At 55.8% G+C, this 18,249-nt stretch overlaps 2 protein-coding genes and 1 long non-coding RNA gene across 3 annotated transcripts; 2 read left to right on the top strand and 1 right to left on the bottom strand.

The window, feature by feature from the left end:
• Positions 1-1,274: 1,274 nt before the first annotated feature.
• On the top strand, positions 1,275-7,259 carry TRIM17 (tripartite motif containing 17). Its single transcript, XM_040241373.1, has 6 exons — positions 1,275-2,649; positions 4,012-4,107; positions 4,593-4,823; positions 6,186-6,208; positions 6,298-6,398; positions 6,695-7,259. Exons 1-6 carry the CDS (start codon positions 2,221-2,223, stop codon positions 7,240-7,242), a joined length of 1,428 nt encoding a protein of 475 aa, XP_040097307.1. The 5' UTR covers positions 1,275-2,220; the 3' UTR covers positions 7,243-7,259.
• LOC120864343 lies at positions 3,147-7,095 on the bottom strand. Its single transcript, XR_005721174.1, has 2 exons — positions 7,010-7,095; positions 3,147-4,685 (listed from the first exon to the last, which is right to left on the bottom strand). It is a non-coding gene; the product is annotated as an uncharacterized LOC120864343 (long non-coding RNA).
• On the top strand, positions 6,049-16,660 carry TRIM11 (tripartite motif containing 11). Its single transcript, XM_040241307.1, has 6 exons — positions 6,049-8,949; positions 11,141-11,236; positions 11,678-11,908; positions 13,659-13,681; positions 13,768-13,868; positions 14,366-16,660. Exons 1-6 carry the CDS (start codon positions 8,542-8,544, stop codon positions 14,911-14,913), a joined length of 1,407 nt encoding a protein of 468 aa, XP_040097241.1. The 5' UTR covers positions 6,049-8,541; the 3' UTR covers positions 14,914-16,660.
• The last annotated feature ends 1,589 nt before the right edge of the window (positions 16,661-18,249 follow it).

The following is an 18,249-nucleotide window of genomic DNA, read 5'->3' as shown; positions in this document are numbered from 1 at the left end:
TGGGATCCCTCCCTGCCGCCCCACACGTCTTCCCCTCCGCAGACAAGGCTCCCACCACCGTCTACGCCTCCCCCTTCCCGCCTGGCTACCTAACCCCTGCCCTGTTCCCGCCCCTTGCGCCGCCCGCTCAGCTCCGGCCAGGTCTGCGGGGGCTCCTTACCCATCGGGAGAATCCTGCCCCCATCCCTAGGCTGCTGACAACGCTCGCCAACGAAACCTCCGCGTCCCCCGCCCGATTACGGCCCCGCCCCTCGACCTCGGGCTCCTGCTGACGCCACAATGCCCTAAGCCCGGCGCCCTCCGATCCCTGCCCGGGTGGTTTCCATCGCCGCAAAGCAGGCTTTCCTGGGCCGCGTTTGGAGGCGTACGTAGTTCGGGGTGCCCGGCGAGGTGCAGCGTGCACCGCTCTACCCCGTAAGCATCACCCCCTTCAGGGAGCCGGCGGGTGGTCACCTTGTCGGTGCTGAGGCTCAGGTTGGGTCCCCGCGCACCCTCTGCCCTAGTGGAGTGGCTGTCCCCGTTTTGAAGGTGGTTATAAACTGGAAGGAAGAGCCCGCTATTTTAGCCCTGCATTTACCGAGTAACATTCCGGGGTCAAGGAAGGCCCGTCCGCCATCACTGGCCCAGAGCCCTTGGATGGCTTCCCCCAGAACCTGAGCCAGAGCCTAGCGCCCAGACTGCCCCACTCTCACCCAGCTTCTGCTGGGTGGGCAGCAGTCGGGACGAAGGGCAGCTGAGAGCAGGGGGAGAGACTCACGCCAAAGGCTCTTCCCAGAGACAAAGTGGACCAATGTCAGGGAATCTGCAGAATCCAGCCACCATAGTTTCAGACTGCATAGAAGGGAACCTGGAGAGTGCTTGCATTAATAATTCAGAAATGATGTTTATTTATTTTTGCTTAAATGTATACTGTTGTTTTTTTTTTTAATTTTTATTCTACAATATTGTAAAGAAGTGATGTTTAGATCCGCTCTAACTCAGCCCTAACCACCACCCTGTGAAGTGCATCCTGGAGGACTGGATCTCCACTGCATCAAATCATGGGTATTTCAACCCAGAGTGTGTGTGCATGTGTGTTTGTGTTCAGATGTTGGTGCACGGGTCTAGTGCCTCTGCGTGTGCCTCTCTTTGTGTGTGCCAGTGTTCAAGCATGCATGCACATGTCCATGTGTGTTCCGGTGCACGTGTGTGAGCGTGTGTGCGTGTAATGGCCCTCCTTTATCTTTCCTGCACTTCACCTTGTCAAGGAGAATCAGAGCTGGATGGCGCAGGGGTAAAAACAGGTTTTATCTGGGACTATTGAAATAGGAAGAAACATTAGCATAGAAACTGGGGTTTCATCGAAACTGGGGTTCTATATAGAACTAGACCTTCTATATAGAATTGTGAAGTTCAGTTCTGGATACAATATGGGCCAGTGGGGATTTTTAAGGAGTAGGGTAGGGTCAGTTACAAGAAGTTACTAGGAGGAAACATCTTAGTAGCAGTGAGTGGTGGGGAGGGGAGGTCTGGTTAAACCCACCTAGCAGGATTTCTGCTAAACTTGAACAGTGTAGAGACAAACATGTAAGTCTAAGGCTTGGTTGGAAAATTCTGGAGCCTGAGCAAGTGTTGGTTAAAGAGAGAAGCTCTGTCAACCCTGCTCCCTAAGGAGAGAGATGTTTCCTCTTAAACTCCCTTTTTCCTTTGTTCTGCGGAGTCCTGTTCAAGAGAAACCTATGAGCTTGTTAAAACAGTAAGCAAGACTATTCAAGATTGTTGCAGTGTCATCTCTGAATGCAGCTGATTCAGCTGCAGATCTGTAGCCAAGGAGCGGAGTGATGGTGGTCAGTGATGGAAAATCACCCAGAGGTGCCATGAGGAGGGGGCTTATTGCTAAACAGGCCTAAGAGGATTCTTGCTCAAAGAGGGTCAAGGACATCAATTCATTATAGGTGGGGGATGAGGAACTAGATCACACATCACAGCCGGAGTACTGTGAAACTGGGTGGGGCCAGCCAAAGACAAGCCTACAGCTCAGGGGAAGCTGGCTGGGGTTTGCTGAGGGAGAGGGTCTTTGTCGGCTTCCAGAGAGACATTTGTGCCCCTTATGGAAGGTGAGTCAGGGTACCCTAAAACCCCAGGTTCAGACTCCTATCTTAGGCCAAGAAAGTGCTATTGAAGAGCTCAGGGCTCCAGGCAGAGGATGTGGCAGGACACTCTATTCCTTCCCCAGGCACCATGGATGCTGTGGAACTTGCCAGAAAGCTGCAGGAGGAGGCCACGTGCTCCATCTGTCTTGACTACTTCACAGACCCCGTGATGACCACCTGCGGTCACAATTTCTGCCGAGAGTGCATCCAGCTGACCTGGGAGAAGGCCAAAGGCCAGAAAAAGAGGAGAAAGCGGAAGGGCTCCTTTCCCTGCCCTGAGTGCCGCGAGATGTCCCCTCAGAGGAACCTGCGGCCCAACCGTCTGCTGACCAAGGTGGCCGAGATGGTGCGGCAGCACCCCAGCCCGCAGAGCAGGGACCTGTGCCCGATGCACCAAGAGCTGCTCAAACTCTTCTGTGAGGATGACCAGAGGCCCATCTGCATCATCTGCAGGGAGTCCCAGGAGCACCGGCCCCACAGGGTGGTCCCTATCGAGGAGGCCGTGCAAGCGTACAAGGTGGGTCCTGGCTGGGGGCCAGGACAGGGACAAGGGTGCTCCAGGATGTGTACGTGTCAAGGAGGGTATTAGCAGAGCACGGCTGCTGCAACAAATGCTCCATAGGCAGGACCACACAGTGGAAGTGTTCCCTTGCTGCTAAGTTGCTTCAGTCGTGTCCGACTCTGTGCGACCCCGTAGATGGCAGCCCACCAGGCTCCTCCATCCCTGGGATTCTCCAGGCAAGAACACTGGAGTAGGCTGCCATTTCCTTCTCCCTTACTCCAAAACAAAGCTGTTTGGGGGCCATGCCATCTCGGGTCACCTCTATGATTATGCAGGAGTCCAGATTGACCAAGTCCCCGCCCAGCCCCAGCCGCATTCCCTGGTCCTTGTGCAGCCATCTGAGTGGGCAAACCAGGCAACCCCCTGACAGGCAGGGGGAGGGGAGCCTTTTCCTTCCATCCATCTGAGGCTCTGTGGCTGGGGGCCCATGAATTAGATTGAGCAAAGGCAAATTGAAGAGAAAGGCAAACCGTTTACTAACATATGCCTGCTATGCCAGTCACTTGCGAGAAACTGCAGCAACAGTTAAAAAAAAAAAAAGTCAGAACTTGGGCTTATATAGCATCTTAACAAAGAACAGTACATTTGGAGAAAAGCAACAGGACAGAGGTAAAAGTTGCAGGCTCCCAAGGGTGGCAGACTGCGGGAAAGTGTCTCAGTAACAGAATTCCACAGACTGGGTGGCTTATAACAGCAATTGCTCACAGTTGGAGGCTGACGCTGGAGATGAGCACAGTCAGGTGAGAGTCCCTTTCTGGTGCACACACGGCCAGCATCTCGCCGTCCTCTCTCAGGTCTCTTTTATAATGGCACTAATCCCATTCATGTGGGTCCTACTGCCACGGCCTCGTCGCCTCCCAAAGGCCCCACCTCTGCCATCACATCAGGAGTTAGGGCTTCCGTATATGAATTTGGATGTCGGAGGGACACAAACATTCAGGTGACAGCAGAAATATATATATATAATATATATACAGAGAGAGAGAGAGAAAGTAAAGGAAGATAGGGGGTTTTTGTGTAGGTTCATCTTGACACCAACTTGCCATCTTCTTCGTGGGCACAAACTATCCCCAGTGAGATGCTTCTGGTCAGATAATGGGAGCCCCTGGAAGGCATCTTTCTGCATCTGACTCTTAATTGCCTCCAGCTCAAAATAATCCTTCTGCCAAAGGGACAGATTTGGGGGTGGCATATTTCCATCCCTTGCACCCCATTAGGATGGTTCAGGGTGGATGCAGCTTCAGAGGGCACTGTCTGGATGTGTGGCATGCAGGGGGCCCACTGACCCCCACATCCCATGGTTTGGGTGCACCACAGTTGAAGCTGGAGGAGGACATGGAGCACCTTCGAGAGGAGATGATGAAGACGGAAGAGCTGCAAGCCAAGGAGGAACAGACCTTGGCCGAGTGGCAGGTAGGCGCCAGGGCCACCACACACGGCAGCCAGGCAGGGCGGGGAAGGCCCAGCCGGACCCCCACAGGCCTCCCGAACTGTGAAGCCTCTTGAGGGGGAAATCACTGTCCTGTGTGGGTGAGAACACAGGACCCCAGAAAGGCGATGATTTTCACAGAATCCCTGCCAAATCAGGACTGAGAACGGTGCCCTCAGCACAGGCTGGCCGTTTGAAAGATGCAGCGAGCAAGAGCACACAGGCACTTTGATGTTGCCATTTAGGGCTTGGAGTAAAATTACGCCCCAGTGACATTCAGGGGGGCCTCTGTGTGATCCCTGGCTCCCAGCCCCGCCTGCTTGGCTGGTTTTCTGTGGGTCACTGGGATCCAAGGGAGATGTGCCATTGTTGCCAGAGCAGCCCTTCCAAGCTGGTGTGAAAGCAGGCACTAGGGGTGGTAGGGCCGTGGGTGGGGCTCACCTCCAGGAGCCCACCCACCCCCACACAGGAGAAGGTGAAGGAGCGGAGGGAACGCATCATGGTCGAGTTTGAGAAGATGGGCCTCTTCCTGATGGAGGAGAAGCAGCGCCTGCTCCAGGCCCTGAAAAAGGAGGAGGAGGAGACAGGGGCAAAGCTGCAGAAGAGCACAGCCTCATTGAAGCAGCAGAGTCACTCCTTAGAGAGGCTGCTTCTGCAGTTGGAGGACAGAAATGAGCACACACCGCTCCAGATGCTGCAGGTGAGGCGGCATGCCGGTGTACCTGGCTGGAGGGTGGGGGGGGATGGGGACTTGAGCTCTGGCTCAGGTACAGTCAGGGTGGGCTGACCTGCGGCAACAGATTCAGGCCAATGGGGAAGGCTCTGTCTCAATCAGCCCAGGCTGCATAACAAATACCACAGGCCAGGTGGTTTAAACAACACACATTTCTTTCTCACACTCCTGAAGGCTGGAAGTCTGAGCTCAAGTTGTGGGCACAGCTGGTTTCTCCTGAGACCTTCTCCTTGGCTTATAAGCCATATTCTCCCTGTGTCCTCACGTAGTCATTCCTCTGTATATAGTCTATGCCCTGATAGCCTCCTCTTATAAAGACACTGTCAGATTGGATTACAGCCCACCCTAATGATCTGATTTTATCATAATCACATCTTTAAGGCTTTATCTCCAGATACACTTATACTGAGGCGCCACGGGGTTTGAGTTCCACAATAGATGAATGTGGGGAGGGAGCCGATTCAGCCCACAACGGGCTTCAGTCCTACTGGGCTCTGTTCATCCCCTTCGTAGTCCAGGGATGTGGCTTGAGGGCAGCTGTTGTCCACACAATGATGTAGGGCATGGGCATATTGGCCCCAGAGAGGCACTGGTGATTTCACAGGCCAGAGCAGGTCACACGATCACACCTGCCAGCTGTGGAAGTGGGGAGAGTGTGCAGCTGGCCTAGCAGGGATGGGCCTACTGCCACGGCCTCGAGGCCCTGGAAGGGGCAGTTCATATTGGCTGAAAAGTGGGTAACTGGTTCAAATGTGCAGAGCGAGGGGCTCCACAGCAAAAAGACACATTTCACATTGCGACTCATTATACACATATTCACAGGAATGTGTTTATACAACTGAAGAAAATGCCACACGCAGGGTATCTAGATCTCCCAGTATGCCTGTGGGTCAGGCAGTTTTATGCCTGTTATCCCAGCATCCTGTGGGGTTTGTTGCCAGTAAGTGTCCTGGTGTTAACAACAGATGATACACTCTCTCTGCCTTTGGAAGAATACTTTGCCTTATATCATAATGTCATCTGTTTGCAACCCACTACACTGACTCCTGACCCACTCAAGGCCCGAGGCCCACAGAGGCCTTCATGGTGTGCCGTGAGCTGGACAGCTTCCCTGGGTCCTCATTCACTGTGATGGGGAAGAGGAGGCCTGGGCAAGTCAGATAAATGATACTGTGCATAGCCAAGACAGGATTATTCTCTAGACACTGGAGAGGGGGCTATGGCAACACATAAAGCCCTTCTAGCTCTTCTGGCCAAATGTCAACATGGGGTGCTTGGGAACACCACAGACCCTGCCAGTCTCTCTGCTTTCTTCCATGTCTTTTGAAGGATATGAAAGACCTCCTCAGCAGGTACGTACCACCTGCGGTGGGGGTGGTGATGGGCGCAGGGAGGACTGTGAGTGTGGCCGGAGGAACAGTGAGACCTGTATCCACTGGAGGAAGAACAGCCTGAGTGTGCAATACCCAGAGGCTACCTCCGTCATGCTGAAGACCATCTGTAGGGTCCCAGGGCAGATAGAGGTCCTCAAGAGTTTCCAAGGTAAGTGGGGGCCCAGGGGCTCTTGGCAATGCCCCACCCTGCTCTCAGCCACTCAAAGCAAGAGCCACCAACAGGAGAGGGGTTCCCCAAATGGTACCCCAGTCCCATCTCCTTGGCACTGCCAATATCCACAGTTGGGATATAGGATCATGCAGTTAATTCCAGGTTCACAGCTGAACTCAGCCAAAGGGAGGCCTGGGTGGGGGTTAGGATGAACGGTCCCTGCTAGGGCCTTGCTCTCCCCACATTGACCCTGAAAGGTCCCCCTCTCCCCTCCACCCCGGGCCTGTCTGCAGAGGATGTGGTGCCCGACCCCTCCACGGCATACCCCTACCTCCTCTTGTATGAGAGCCGCCAGAGGCGCTACCTGAGCACCCCGATGGATGGCACACCCGGTGGCAAGGACAGGTTCCTCGCCTATCCCTGTGCGGTTGGCCAAGAGACCTTCTCCTCAGGGAGGCACTACTGGGAGGTGGGCATGAACCTCACCGGTGATGCACTGTGGGCCCTGGGCGTGTGCAGGGACAACGTGAGCCGGAGGAACAGGGTCCCCAAGTCCCCAGAAAATGGGTTCTGGGTGGTGCAGCTATGCAAGGGAAAGAGGTACACACCTGCCGCGTCTCCCCCAACTCCTGCCACACTGGTCGAGCCTCCAAGCCACGTGGGCATCTTCCTGGATTTTGAAGCTGGAGAGCTGTCCTTCTACAACGTGAATGATGGGTCCCACCTGCATACCTACTCTCAGCCTTCCTTCCCTGGCCCCCTGCAGCCCTTCTTCTGCCTTGGGGCCCCCAAATCAGGCCAGATGGTCATCTCTACAGTGACTCTGTGGGTGAAGGGATAGGGGCATAGGCTGGTGGAGCATGGGCAACCCTCCTTTCTCCAGAAGGTGAGGTGGTCCCGCTCAGCAAGGCCCACCTGCCCAGCTTATTGCGAATGAGGCATTTGCAAGCCATCGGCTGTGCAGGCTGGTTTTACAAAGTGGAAATATAATCATGATTAAAGCAGTTAAACATTAAGAGTCAATGTTTACAGACACTTCATACAGAAAACTTTCATAGTGGGTCAGTTTCTAAATACATACACGTATATGTACAAGGCACAGTGTGTTGTTTTCTTTAGCCCCTGCTCTCCACTTAGAGATATTGCCATTCACTGGCGGCTCAGTGGCTCAGGTTTTCTATATGTAGAGCCAAGGCCTCAAGTGTCTACCTTCTTTGTCCTCAGCAAATTCCATATCTGGGTCCTTCACAGGGGGAAAACGAAAAAGTGGAGGGACTTTTCAAGCTGAATTCCTACAAGCCTCAGAGCCGCCCACCTTTGCTGTAGGGGCAAAATTCAGGGTAGGATCAGACGGTCCCTTCCTTTAACTCACTCGCCACTGCCCATCCGACCTCCGTGATTGCAGACGCATTAACAACTGGGGAACAGTGGCCAGAACCCCAGAATTCTGGCCAGTGTACCCTGACCCCCAACAAGGCCAGTAGTCCCAGTGGGCCGAGCTCCCGACACCATAAGTTCTGATCGGTCCCAGCAGGGGACTTGCGAGGACCCAGGAGCGCACGGGGAACGACTTGGGGCTCCCCGGCACAACCTCGGCTTCCCCTTGTACTCGCCGCCTCTGCGCATTGCGGAGAGCCCAGCGCCCGTGCGCAGCGGCCCCGGCCCCTAAACCTCACGTTCCCCGAGGTCCGAAGGAGACAGCAGGCGCAGCAAAGCCGCAGCATCCTAGAGACAGCCACGAACTGGCGCGCAGGTGGCGGCGGCGACGCAAGGTCAGTGGGTGAGCAGCCTCCAATTGGGTGCCGCTGGAGGCCGCGTGACAGACCACGGCCAATCCGGAGCTACAGTGGGTGGTTCCAGAAGGGGAAAAAGCTGCTTCCTGCTTCCGCTGCTGCTGAGAGTCCCTTCCTGCCTGCAAACGGCATCCCTAGGCCCTACCTTCCTGGAGTCGCCGCAGTCCCGGAGCCGTACACTCCGCATCCTCGGAATCGAGAGGCCTCGGACCCCGGAGACCCTGCGCCCCGAAGCTCCCCGAATCCCCTGGTGCCCTGCACCGCGCGTCCCCAACCCCTCCCCAGAGTCCCGGCAGCGGCCGCCCGACCCGGCGGAGAGCGCGGCCCTCGTCCGTTCCATCGGGGCCATGGCCGCACCCGACCTGTCGACCAACCTCCAAGAGGAGGCCACCTGCGCCATCTGCCTCGACTACTTCACGGATCCAGTGATGACCGAATGCGGCCACAACTTCTGCCGCGAGTGCATCCGGCGCTGCTGGGGCCAGCCCGAGGGCCCGTACGCCTGCCCCGAGTGCCGCGAGCTGTTCCCGCAGAGGAACCTGCGACCCAACCGCCCGCTCGCCAAGATGGCCGAGATGGCGCGGCGCCTGCACCCACCGTCTCCTGTTCCGCAGGGAGTGTGCGCAGCGCACCGCGAGCCGCTGGCCGCCTTCTGCGGCGACGAGCTGCGCCTTCTGTGCGCGGCCTGCGAGCGTTCGGGGGAGCACTGGGCGCACCGTGTGCGCCCGCTGCAGGACGCGGCCGAAGACCTTAAGGTGTGGGCAGGTCCCGGGCAGAGCACGGCTTGGCAAGGGGTAGCCGCGGCGCGGGTCGGGGGCCCGGGCCTGGATGGGGCGCATCCTGTCCGATGTCGCGGGCTCAGGTTCCAGCCTGCCCCGGGTCTCGGGGGTGTGCAAGGGGCCTGCAGCCTGTACCAAACCAGCATCCTAGGGGGTTGGGGGCACCGCCCACCAGTGAGGCGTTGGCCTAGGAACCCGGGCGTGGGGGGAGAGGGCGGGGAGGGGACGAGCTTTCTGAAGTCTAGGTCCCAAAGAGGCGGTGGGAGGGCTGTCCGGGTAGGGGACTGGGCAGTTTTGACTGACCATTGGCAGAGACGGAGCCGAGAGTAGGAGAAAAGTGGGAAGGGAACCTGAGAGGTGGCTGGTCCCAGATGGACGTGCATGGATGTGGACTCCTGAGTTCTCAGGTTGGTGAGCAGAGTAGGGTTGTGGGGCCCAAGCCAGTGCTGAGGTTCTGATTAGGCCAGATGGGAAGGCAGCCAGGAAGCTGCTGGAGAGCCCCAGGCAGGGATCAACTTAGGATGGAGCCCTTGCTCTGGGAGCCAGAGCCCACCAGTGTTTGCTGTTTGGATACTCTGGCAGCAGACAAGGCAGGGCTCAGCCCTGCTGTGAGCCCAGGCGGAGAAGCCTTATTTCTCTGTTTTGGAAATGTATTTCTTAAAATCCAAACTTAACACCAGCACTCTCCTCTGTTAAGAGCCTCAGGACAGACACTTACCTGGCCAGCTGCCTGCTACCTCCCTGGTCTGTGGGCGGGTTTGCTTTTGAAACCCAAAGTATAAAGTCTGTGAGTGATATCTTTCAAACTTTTTGACTGTGATTTTCTTTTCTCTTTGTGGCCAGTACTGTGGGCTGCTGAGGTGCCTCAAGCACACAGTTTAGTCAGTGTTAGGATTGCTATTCTGTCACTATCATAGAATAAGCCTCTGGGACAACAGAATAAACCTATGCTGAACCCACATCACTGGACTTGTCCTAACACCTTCTTGTGGTTTTTTCCCTCACTTTGAGGCATAATCTGCACACTTGAATACCCACTCCTTATATCAGTCTGGCAGATTTGCAGTCCTGTCGCTGTGGATCCTGGTCAGGGTGTGGACAGTGACTGGAAGAGCAGCAGATGACCAGCAGTTCTCTCGAGGCCTCTTCCAGCTGACCCATGGTAGCACGTAACCCTCCCTGTCCCAGGGAAGGAAAAGCCGTTTCCTCTAGCATATCAGGTTCTGTAACTCAGGCCTGCAAATTAGAGTGACAGAAGAGATGAACAGGTGAAATGATAGACTCATCTCGGTGTCAGCAGCTTGCCTCTGGGTGATGAGTGCTCTCCCCTTCCTGGTAAAGGGTACGCACCTTTCTCTTAGAAAATGCCGAAAGGAGGAGAGCAGAGAGCTCTGCTGTTTCTCCGTCATCTCAGCTGCAAGTACTGTAGGTGCCGTAGTGTCGTGTTCTGGGATGTCATGACCCAATCCCCTTCCCTGTTCCAGTGCTTGCTTTTAGTGTTGGGGAGGGTGCCCAGCAGAGGGCTCTGGCCAGTATCGCACAGCCCGGAAGCGCTGCCTCTACGAAGCGCAGCCTCTCAGGTGTGTCTAGAACATGGATAGAAGAGTAGAAACCCCAGGAGCGCCGCCGTGGTCACTCTTGTGATAGGCCTTTCGGCCTTCTGGTGTTACAGGGTGCTGGATGTGTCATAAACGGGGTTGAAGGCAGTGTCGGGCATAGGCCTGAAATCAGGACCAAGGAACTGGATACGAATGTAACCCGTCCCGCCATGTGTTCTAGTCAGCTGAAGTCCAGCAAGCCCAGTCCAGGCAGAGAGAAGGGACGGGTTTGGAAGAAAGAAGGTGGTGACGCAGTGAGAACGGTTGTGGGGAGGTTGCCCTGAGCTGAGGGAGGCGTGGGAACCATAGAAAGGAGATTCAGCCAAAGGGCGGTAGCAGGAGAGCCACGCTTGTGAGGACAGTGCTGGAAGGGCCACACCAGTTAAGAGGGCATCTCCTGGCAAATTCGGGACTCACCGTGTCCCAGACCCACATTTCCACTCCTGGTCCCTGCCAGCTGAGTTCAGGCTTTGCGGGAGTTGAGCAGGTGGGAGCATGTATGAGAGCCAGCCTGGGGGCCTGGCCTGGCCTGGCCTGGCTGGAGTCACTCTGGCCTCACCTCCCTGCAGAGCAAGCTGGAGAAATCCCTGGAGCATCTGCGGAAGCAAATGGAGGACGCGCTGCTGTTCCAGGCCCAAGCGGAGGAGACCTGCTCCCTGTGGCAGGCAGGTGGCCAGGCGCCCAGTGTGGGCAGGGGTGGGGGGCATGAGGGCCCCACCACAGGACTCTGCTGTCCACAGTCAGCCTCATGCTGCTCAGGCAGCACTCTTGCTCCAGACCCCGTGTATAACCCAACTCAGCATGGGTTTGCCACTTGGGAAGGGGTGTCAGGGAGGGCCAGGCAGGGGAGGGGGTCCCTGGTGGGGAGGCATGAGGAGGAATGGCTGTGGGGGCCATCCCAGATCGTGGCTTTGAGGGTTGGGGAAATGGAAATTGGGGATGTATTGGGTGGTAAGGTTGGGATTTGGGGGGATACTAAGTTCCCCCGGATTTTTTGGGTGCCCCTGGTAGTGCAGTGCTTTGGGGTCAGGAAGGAGTGGTTGTGGGGGACCGCAGATGGATTAGTGAGGCTCCAGGCCCTCAGCCATCCTCCCCGGCCCCCACAGAAGATGGTAGAGACCCAGCGGCAGAATGTACTGACTGAGTTTGAGAGGCTGCGCCGTCTGCTCGTGGAGGAGGAGCAGCTGCTGCTGCAGAGGCTGGAAGAGGAGGAGCTGGAGGTGCTGCCCCCCTTGAGGGAGAGCGCGGCCCGCCTTGGACAGCAGAGCGCCCGGCTGGCCGAGCTGATTGCTGAGCTGGAGGGCCGCTGCCAGCTGCCTGCACTAGGGCTGCTGCAGGTGAGTCGGCACCCCTTCTGAGGGTGGGCGTGGGGCCTCGCAAGGCCAGGCATGGGAAGGGAGAGCAGCGGAGTGGGGGGAGCATTGTGCAGAGGAAACCGACTACTCGGATGCTTGCCTGGACCTTCCAGGTCAATAACTAGTCCCCTTCCTGTGAGACGCGCAGAGTAGACCACAGTGCTGAGCTGCATGAACTGCGGTCTGTGCCTGTCCTGGGAGCCCTCCTGGAGACTGGCCAGGCGACAGGGTGGGCGGCATTCCAGGATCCAGAGCCACTGGGCCACCACCACCCAGCTCTCTGAAGGTTGCGGCCCACTGAGCTGAGAGGAAAAGCCAGCAGGTCTCCCATAATGATTCCTGCATGGGCCCAGTGCTGCCCCTGAGACTCTGCTGGACTCCTGGCGCCAGCAGTTTGTGCCCTCGGGTGGGAGTGAGGACACTGCATGTGCAGTCCAGGGGCCTTCCTGCAGGAGGTGACCCTCCTTGGAGCTTCAGAGCTGAGTGAACCTTTAAGGACCAGCGTCAGGCTGCCCTCCTGGGGCTAAAACATTCCTTTGGCCTGTGCTGAGCCAACAAGTGATTTTTCAGCCTGGGAAGCAGGAAGAATCCTGGGCAAGTGTGTGGCAGGGGTTGAGGGAAGTCAGCAGAGGCCAGTGAAGTGGGGCGGGGCAGGCAGCTGGGGATGATAGGGAGCAGCCCTCAAAGGTGAGTGAGTGGTGCTGGGAAAGCTGCAGGAAGCAGAGGTTCTAGAGGGAGCACAGATTGGTCCAGGAAGTAAGATGAGAACCGCAGATTTATATGAAATGCATTGTGGGGTTTCAGTTGAGATCTCTCAGTGAGGGATTGACCTCAGCTGGCCTGGCTGCATTTCCTGCTCTTCGCCCCCTGCTGCTTGTTCCTTCCTACCCCATCTGCCCCACCTCTGCTCACCACTGCTCCCCTACCTTCCCAAGTGCTTATATCTCCTGGTCTTTGTCGTCCTCTCGGTTCCCTGTTCACCTGGCTGGCTGGCTGCAGAAAAGATGTCCCCCACTCTCCCCCCAACCCCAGAGCTTCCCTTTGCCTGTGCTGGGGGAAGAGCAGCCCTGGGTAGCACCGTGTTTCCTGAAGCATGTGGAGGGGGTCAGGTGGGCTGACCCTTGGCCCACAGTGTTGGTCAGGCCTGCTGCAGGGAGTGCCTTGGACTTGGGGGGACACAATCGTCTTATGACACTTGAGTAAACTGTTCTCACATATCATCACAAGAGAGAGGAGCATCCAGGCAGAGAGGCCTTTGCAGGAAGGTCAGCTGTGAGTGGGGACTGAGGGGTGGCACCCGGTGCAGGCCAGGCCCCAGACACAAGACCCCCAGCTGCCTAGCTCCTGGGGGACAGGAAGCACTCGGCTGATAGAGGCATGGCTCCAGGCTAAGGTGGAGACAGCCTTCAACCCCTGGAGGGTGGGACCCCACCCTACCTCTCCTGGCACCCAGGGGTGCCTAGGGCTCTGTGGGTAAGGGGGCTGGCAGCCAGACTCCCTGTGCCCTCCAGGCATGTGAAGGGAATGCAGCCGGGTCTGCAGGGCTGGACGCGCCCAGAGCTGCTCTGCAGTGACCTCATGCCTGAGTCAGGACAGCTCCAGGGTGGTTTCCCACCACATAAGTGTGTGCCCAGGCAGGAGGTTTGGGAGCACTCTGGTGCAGGGCCAGGCCAGGGTGAGGGCAGGCCCGAGACCAGGAGACGGGTGCTGATGCCGTATGTCTCTCCCACAGGACATCAGGGACACCCTGCGCAGGTAGGCGCTTCGGCCTTTCCCCAGGGAGGGGGGAGCAGGGTTCAGGTGGGCCCCCTGCAGGGGTGACATCTGCACTGCCCCTCCAGAGTCCAGGACGTGAAGCTGCAGCCTCCTGAGGTGGTACCTATGGAGATGAGAACCGTGTGCAGGGTCCCTGGGCTGGTGGAGGCCTTGCGGAGGTTCCGAGGTGAGTGCTGTGCACAGGCCGGGGGGGTCCCACCTGCTGTCTCCAGACCAGAGACAGTGCCAGTCCTGAGCTTCTGCTGGTGGTCTGGGGTAGAACAGCACGCAAGTTCCCAGTTCATGGATGAGAAACTAGGAGGGATCAAGGCCCTTGGGCAGATGAGATAGCAGGTCAGGTCCAGACTTTTCACTGATGTATATAGGAAGAGCAGAAATACCAGAGCACCTGTGTGGACCCCAGGCTTGGGGAGCCTACTGCCCTGGAACACACAGACAGAAAGCACTCAGGATTTCCTTCTGTCCTCTATAAAGGAGGGTGAATCACAAGGAAGCATGAACTACTTTCTAGAATGTTCCAAGATACAACTCAAAGTGGTTGCATAATCTTTTTGAGTGGGAGAAGGGGTGTGGTCGGTTTGTGGTCAGTCACAAGCTGTGACTGCAAGGGTGTAGGGATCTGAAGCAGATAGCTGGGAGGGTTGACCCCTGCTCTGTCCGCAGGGGACATGACCCTGGATCCTGACACAGCCAACCCTGAGCTGGTGCTGTCCGAGGACCGGAGGAGCGTGCGGCGCGGGGACCTGCGGCAGGCCCTGCCTGACAGCCCTGAGCGGTTCGACCCTGGGCCTTGTGTGCTGGGCCGGGAGCCCCTGACCTCGGGCCGCCACTACTGGGAGGTGGAGGTTGGGGAGCGGGCCAGCTGGGCCCTGGGTGTCTGCAGAGAGAACGCCAACCGCAAGGAGAAGGGCGAGCTGTTTGCTGGCAACGGCTTCTGGATCCTGGTGTTCCTGGGAAGCTACTACAACTCCTCCGAGCGAGCTTTTGCCCCTCTCCGAGACCCACCCCGGCGTGTGGGCATCTTTCTGGACTACGAGGCTGGACACCTGTCCTTCTACAGTGCCAATGATGGGTCACTCTTGTATACCTTTCCTGAGACGCCCTTCTCGGGGACCCTGCGGGCCCTCTTCTCTCCTCTGTCCAGCAGCCCGACCCCTATGACCATCTGCAGGCTGAAAGGCGGGCCCGGGGACGGGCTGGCTCCTCAGTGAGCAGGCCTCTGCAGCCCCTTGTCCTGCCTTTTGAGTCTGTGAGATGCTTGGAGAACCCGAGGGGAGGGTGCTTGTCCTCTGAGCTATGGAAAGCACCCATGGTACCACTCAGATCGAGGAGTAAACTGAACTCTGTCACTGCTACTCCCAGGAAGCCATGGGTGAGTGTGTGCAGGCTGGGCTGTCCTCTCCCCGGGACCCTGCAAGGCCGTCAGGTGCTGAGACCCCATTCACCAGTGCGTCACACCCACAGTCCTTTGCGGAACCCTGAGCCTAGGCCCCTGGTAGCTCTGGTTCCAGGAGCCTCGGCAGCCTGCCCTGCCCAGCCTCAGTCTGGGGTAAGAGACGAGAGCCTGTAGAATTTACTCAGCCTCCAGTGTGAGCTCCCCAGACCCTGGGCCACCCCTTAAGAAAGCTACTATCTTGTGAGACTGCTTGGCCAAGAGGTGGTTCAAAGCCCACCAACCTGACTTGAGGTCTGGTCCAAACTGCTGGGGAAGTCTGTGGTTGTCTCCGATTAGTTGGGGGGTGCAGCAGAGTCTTCAGGTGACAGGTGATGTGGAAAGAGAGTCACTGAGTAAAGGCGTTGATTAACTAGGACACAGAGACGTCCTCAAATCCCCCTGAGCATGGCCCACCCAGGGCTTCTGGAAAAGGTCCTTCCTGGTCCCCAGCGCAGAGGTTCGGTTCTGGGAGTTGTGAGTGCATGGAAGTGAGTGTGCAGCTCCACAGTTTCCAGCTGAGTGCCACTGAGAAGAGCAGGCTGGCCTTGCCCTTTCAAGTGTGTCTCTTCAGTGACCCGTGGGGCTATCCCTGAACTCAGAACCCAGAGTGTCACTCCTGCCTGGGGCCAGGGGTGAGGCCATGGAGAACCCTGGCTTACAGAATCCAGGATTTGTTTTTGCTTTAAGTTCTGACACTTCTTCACCCTTCTCGAGAAGGTGTAATGCAGTGTCTCTGCACCCCTCGATTTTGATTAATTGCAAGGGCCATTCTCATAGTAAATGAACTCACAGATGTCCTTAAGGTTGGAGAGTGGGGAAATCCTCCAGAGGGCCCACCCTCGGGGAGGGATGCAGAAGCAGGACGCTCTGCTGCCCACACAGCACAGCAACACCCAGTACCCTCTCCATGTTCTTTGACTCAGCACGTGTGTTTCTTTCCTGCGGCTACTGTTGGGATTTTTTCCTTTTTAGAGATAACCTGATAAACATTTCCTATGTTCCACTGTGTTCAATAGCCAGTACTTTTTCATTTACTTACTTACTCATTCTCCCATTCTTGGTCTTTTTTGTTATTGTGACTGTTACGCACCACTTTTGAATATCTTTAACTGCAGTTCCTTCAAATTACATACAACAGGGGGAAGTATTTTCCCAGTTGAGTCAGGGGTCTGGCCATTTTTTTGTTTTTGGCTAAAAATTATTCCCATATGATTTCCCAAGTAACTGGGCCCACTGCTTCATTTCCTCCTGGAAATCTGAGCATACTATTTGGTTCCTGCCTGGAGAAAGATTCGGATTTCAAGGTTTGGGACTTCAGCAGTGGCTTTTGGAAACCTGGTCTGTGGAACAGCCTCGTGGGTTTAACGAATGAGCATAGAACTGCTGCCAGGACACCAAGATACTTCTGGCTTCGGCTTTCGAACAAAGCTGAACACAAGTGTGGGGGAGGAAAAATCATTTTCCCCCAACCCTTTTGAGTTCTTGGCTGAGACCATTAAATACAAAATAACAGAAAGACAAAAGTTTATTGACATGTATGCCTCAGGTATGCATTGAAGAAACCCCAGGAAAATGAGCGCCTTGGAACAGCAGCTTAGATCTCTGGCTTAGATACGACTTCCACAAAGAACAGTGTTTATGGAGAAGTGACAAGACAGAGAGAGCAGCCTTAGGCTTCCAAGGGTGGCAAAGCATGCAGGTAAACTGATGGCAGCTAAGGCTAGTTAGTATGGCTTGTTATATGCAGACCCGCATCCCCTCAATCTCTAAACTGATAGGATCTAGAGTCTCCAAATCTTTCCTGTGGAGGGGGGACAGCGATACCTCTGAAAATGTATGTTCTGCTTTTAGACAGAAGGGGAAAGGCAGGGACCTTATATTTGCTTCTTAAACACCTCCAGGTCAAAATAATTGTTACTAAACCAAACAATTGGGTTGGCTTGCCAACGAGCAGTAAAGCCAGTCCACTAACCCTGGGTATGCAGTATTTATTGTAAAGGCACCAATACAAGGAGGGCAGGGGTCTCTAAAACCCCAAGCTCCCCCTGAAGGGTTTCAGCAAGGCATTTTTAAAGGCCAGGTCGGGGAGAGGGGAATCTCGGTGTGAGATCAGCTCGTGCACACAGTTCTCTGGTTGATGGTGAGATAGCAGAGTGGCTAATATTAACCAGGCTTAGGCTCCAGTAGGTCTAGGGGTCCAGATCATCAAGTAGTTCCTTCCATCTGTAAAAACAATTCAGGGATTATGCATCAGATACTGTTATTTGTCTACTTCAGAGAGGAGCCACAGCAGAGGGGGAAGGGTCTGTCCGGAGAAAGCCCCATAGGATCTGCTTGGTTACATAATCTATGGCAAATGAGATGTTTTGGGGTGACATTCTGCTACCCTCCACCAGTTGAGAGGGGAAAAAAAATGAGCTTCACTGACACCTGTTGGCAAACAGACTGATTTTCAGCTTTTCAAATATGCCTGCATCCCAGCGGTGCCACCCAGTGTTCAAGGCTCAGGGAGACCATAAAGAATGTGCAGGCTTGTGGACACGACCTGAAATCTAGTGAGTGAGGGCTAACAGCCCCTACACTAGCAGTAGATGCCTACCTTGGCACTAGCAGGGAGCTCTTACGTTGGCAGTCGGTGGCAGCAGTTGGTGATGCCCACGTTAGCAATGAATGATGTACACCAGCAGTTACCTCCTACACTAGGAGAAGCTGAGGCAAGACTCAGTTGGGCAGCCAGTGAGCATTCTGGAGGAAAACAAAGCTGGATGAATGCAGAGTAAGTCAGGGCAGTGTAGCCTGTGTCAGCCATTCCTGGGGCTTCAAAACAACCGTAAGGATTGCCTTGTTAGCTGCTAAGTCATGTCTAGCTCTTGTGATCCAATGAACTAGCCTGCCAGGCTCCTCTGTCCATGACATTTCCCAGGCAACAATACTGGAGAGGGTTGCCACTTCCTTCTCCAGGGGATCTTCCTGACCCAGGGATCAAACCTGTGTCTCCTGTATTGGCAGGTAAATTCTTTACCAGTGAGCCACCAGGGAATCCCAAGTATTGCCTACCAAGTTTTAAAATGCCCAGCACCCCTCCTCCGACATGACTCAGCAGAACAATGGG

The sequence above is a fragment of the Oryx dammah genome, unplaced genomic scaffold (genome assembly GCF_014754425.2).
Source record: "Oryx dammah isolate SB20612 unplaced genomic scaffold, SCBI_Odam_1.1 HiC_scaffold_5, whole genome shotgun sequence".
Lineage (NCBI taxonomy): Eukaryota > Metazoa > Chordata > Mammalia > Artiodactyla > Bovidae > Oryx > Oryx dammah.
The sequence above is the reverse complement of the archived record's forward strand: the minus strand, read 5'-3'. Positions and strand labels throughout refer to the sequence as shown.

Excerpts from the sequence above, each read along its gene's own strand:
- TRIM17 (XM_040241373.1), top strand. The coding sequence starts at position 2,221 with ATGGATGCTGTGGAACTTGCCAGAAAGCTGCAGGAGGAGGCCACGTGC. Across the intron at positions 2,650-4,011 it reads AGGCCGTGCAAGCGTACAAG|TTGAAGCTGGAGGAGGACAT; the intron begins GTGGGTCCTGGC and ends GGTGCACCACAG. Across the intron at positions 4,108-4,592 it reads AGACCTTGGCCGAGTGGCAG|GAGAAGGTGAAGGAGCGGAG; the intron begins GTAGGCGCCAGG and ends ACCCCCACACAG.
- TRIM11 (XM_040241307.1), top strand. The coding sequence starts at position 8,542 with ATGGCCGCACCCGACCTGTCGACCAACCTCCAAGAGGAGGCCACCTGC. Across the intron at positions 11,237-11,677 it reads AGACCTGCTCCCTGTGGCAG|AAGATGGTAGAGACCCAGCG; the intron begins GCAGGTGGCCAG and ends CGGCCCCCACAG. Across the intron at positions 13,869-14,365 it reads GGCCTTGCGGAGGTTCCGAG|GGGACATGACCCTGGATCCT; the intron begins GTGAGTGCTGTG and ends CTCTGTCCGCAG.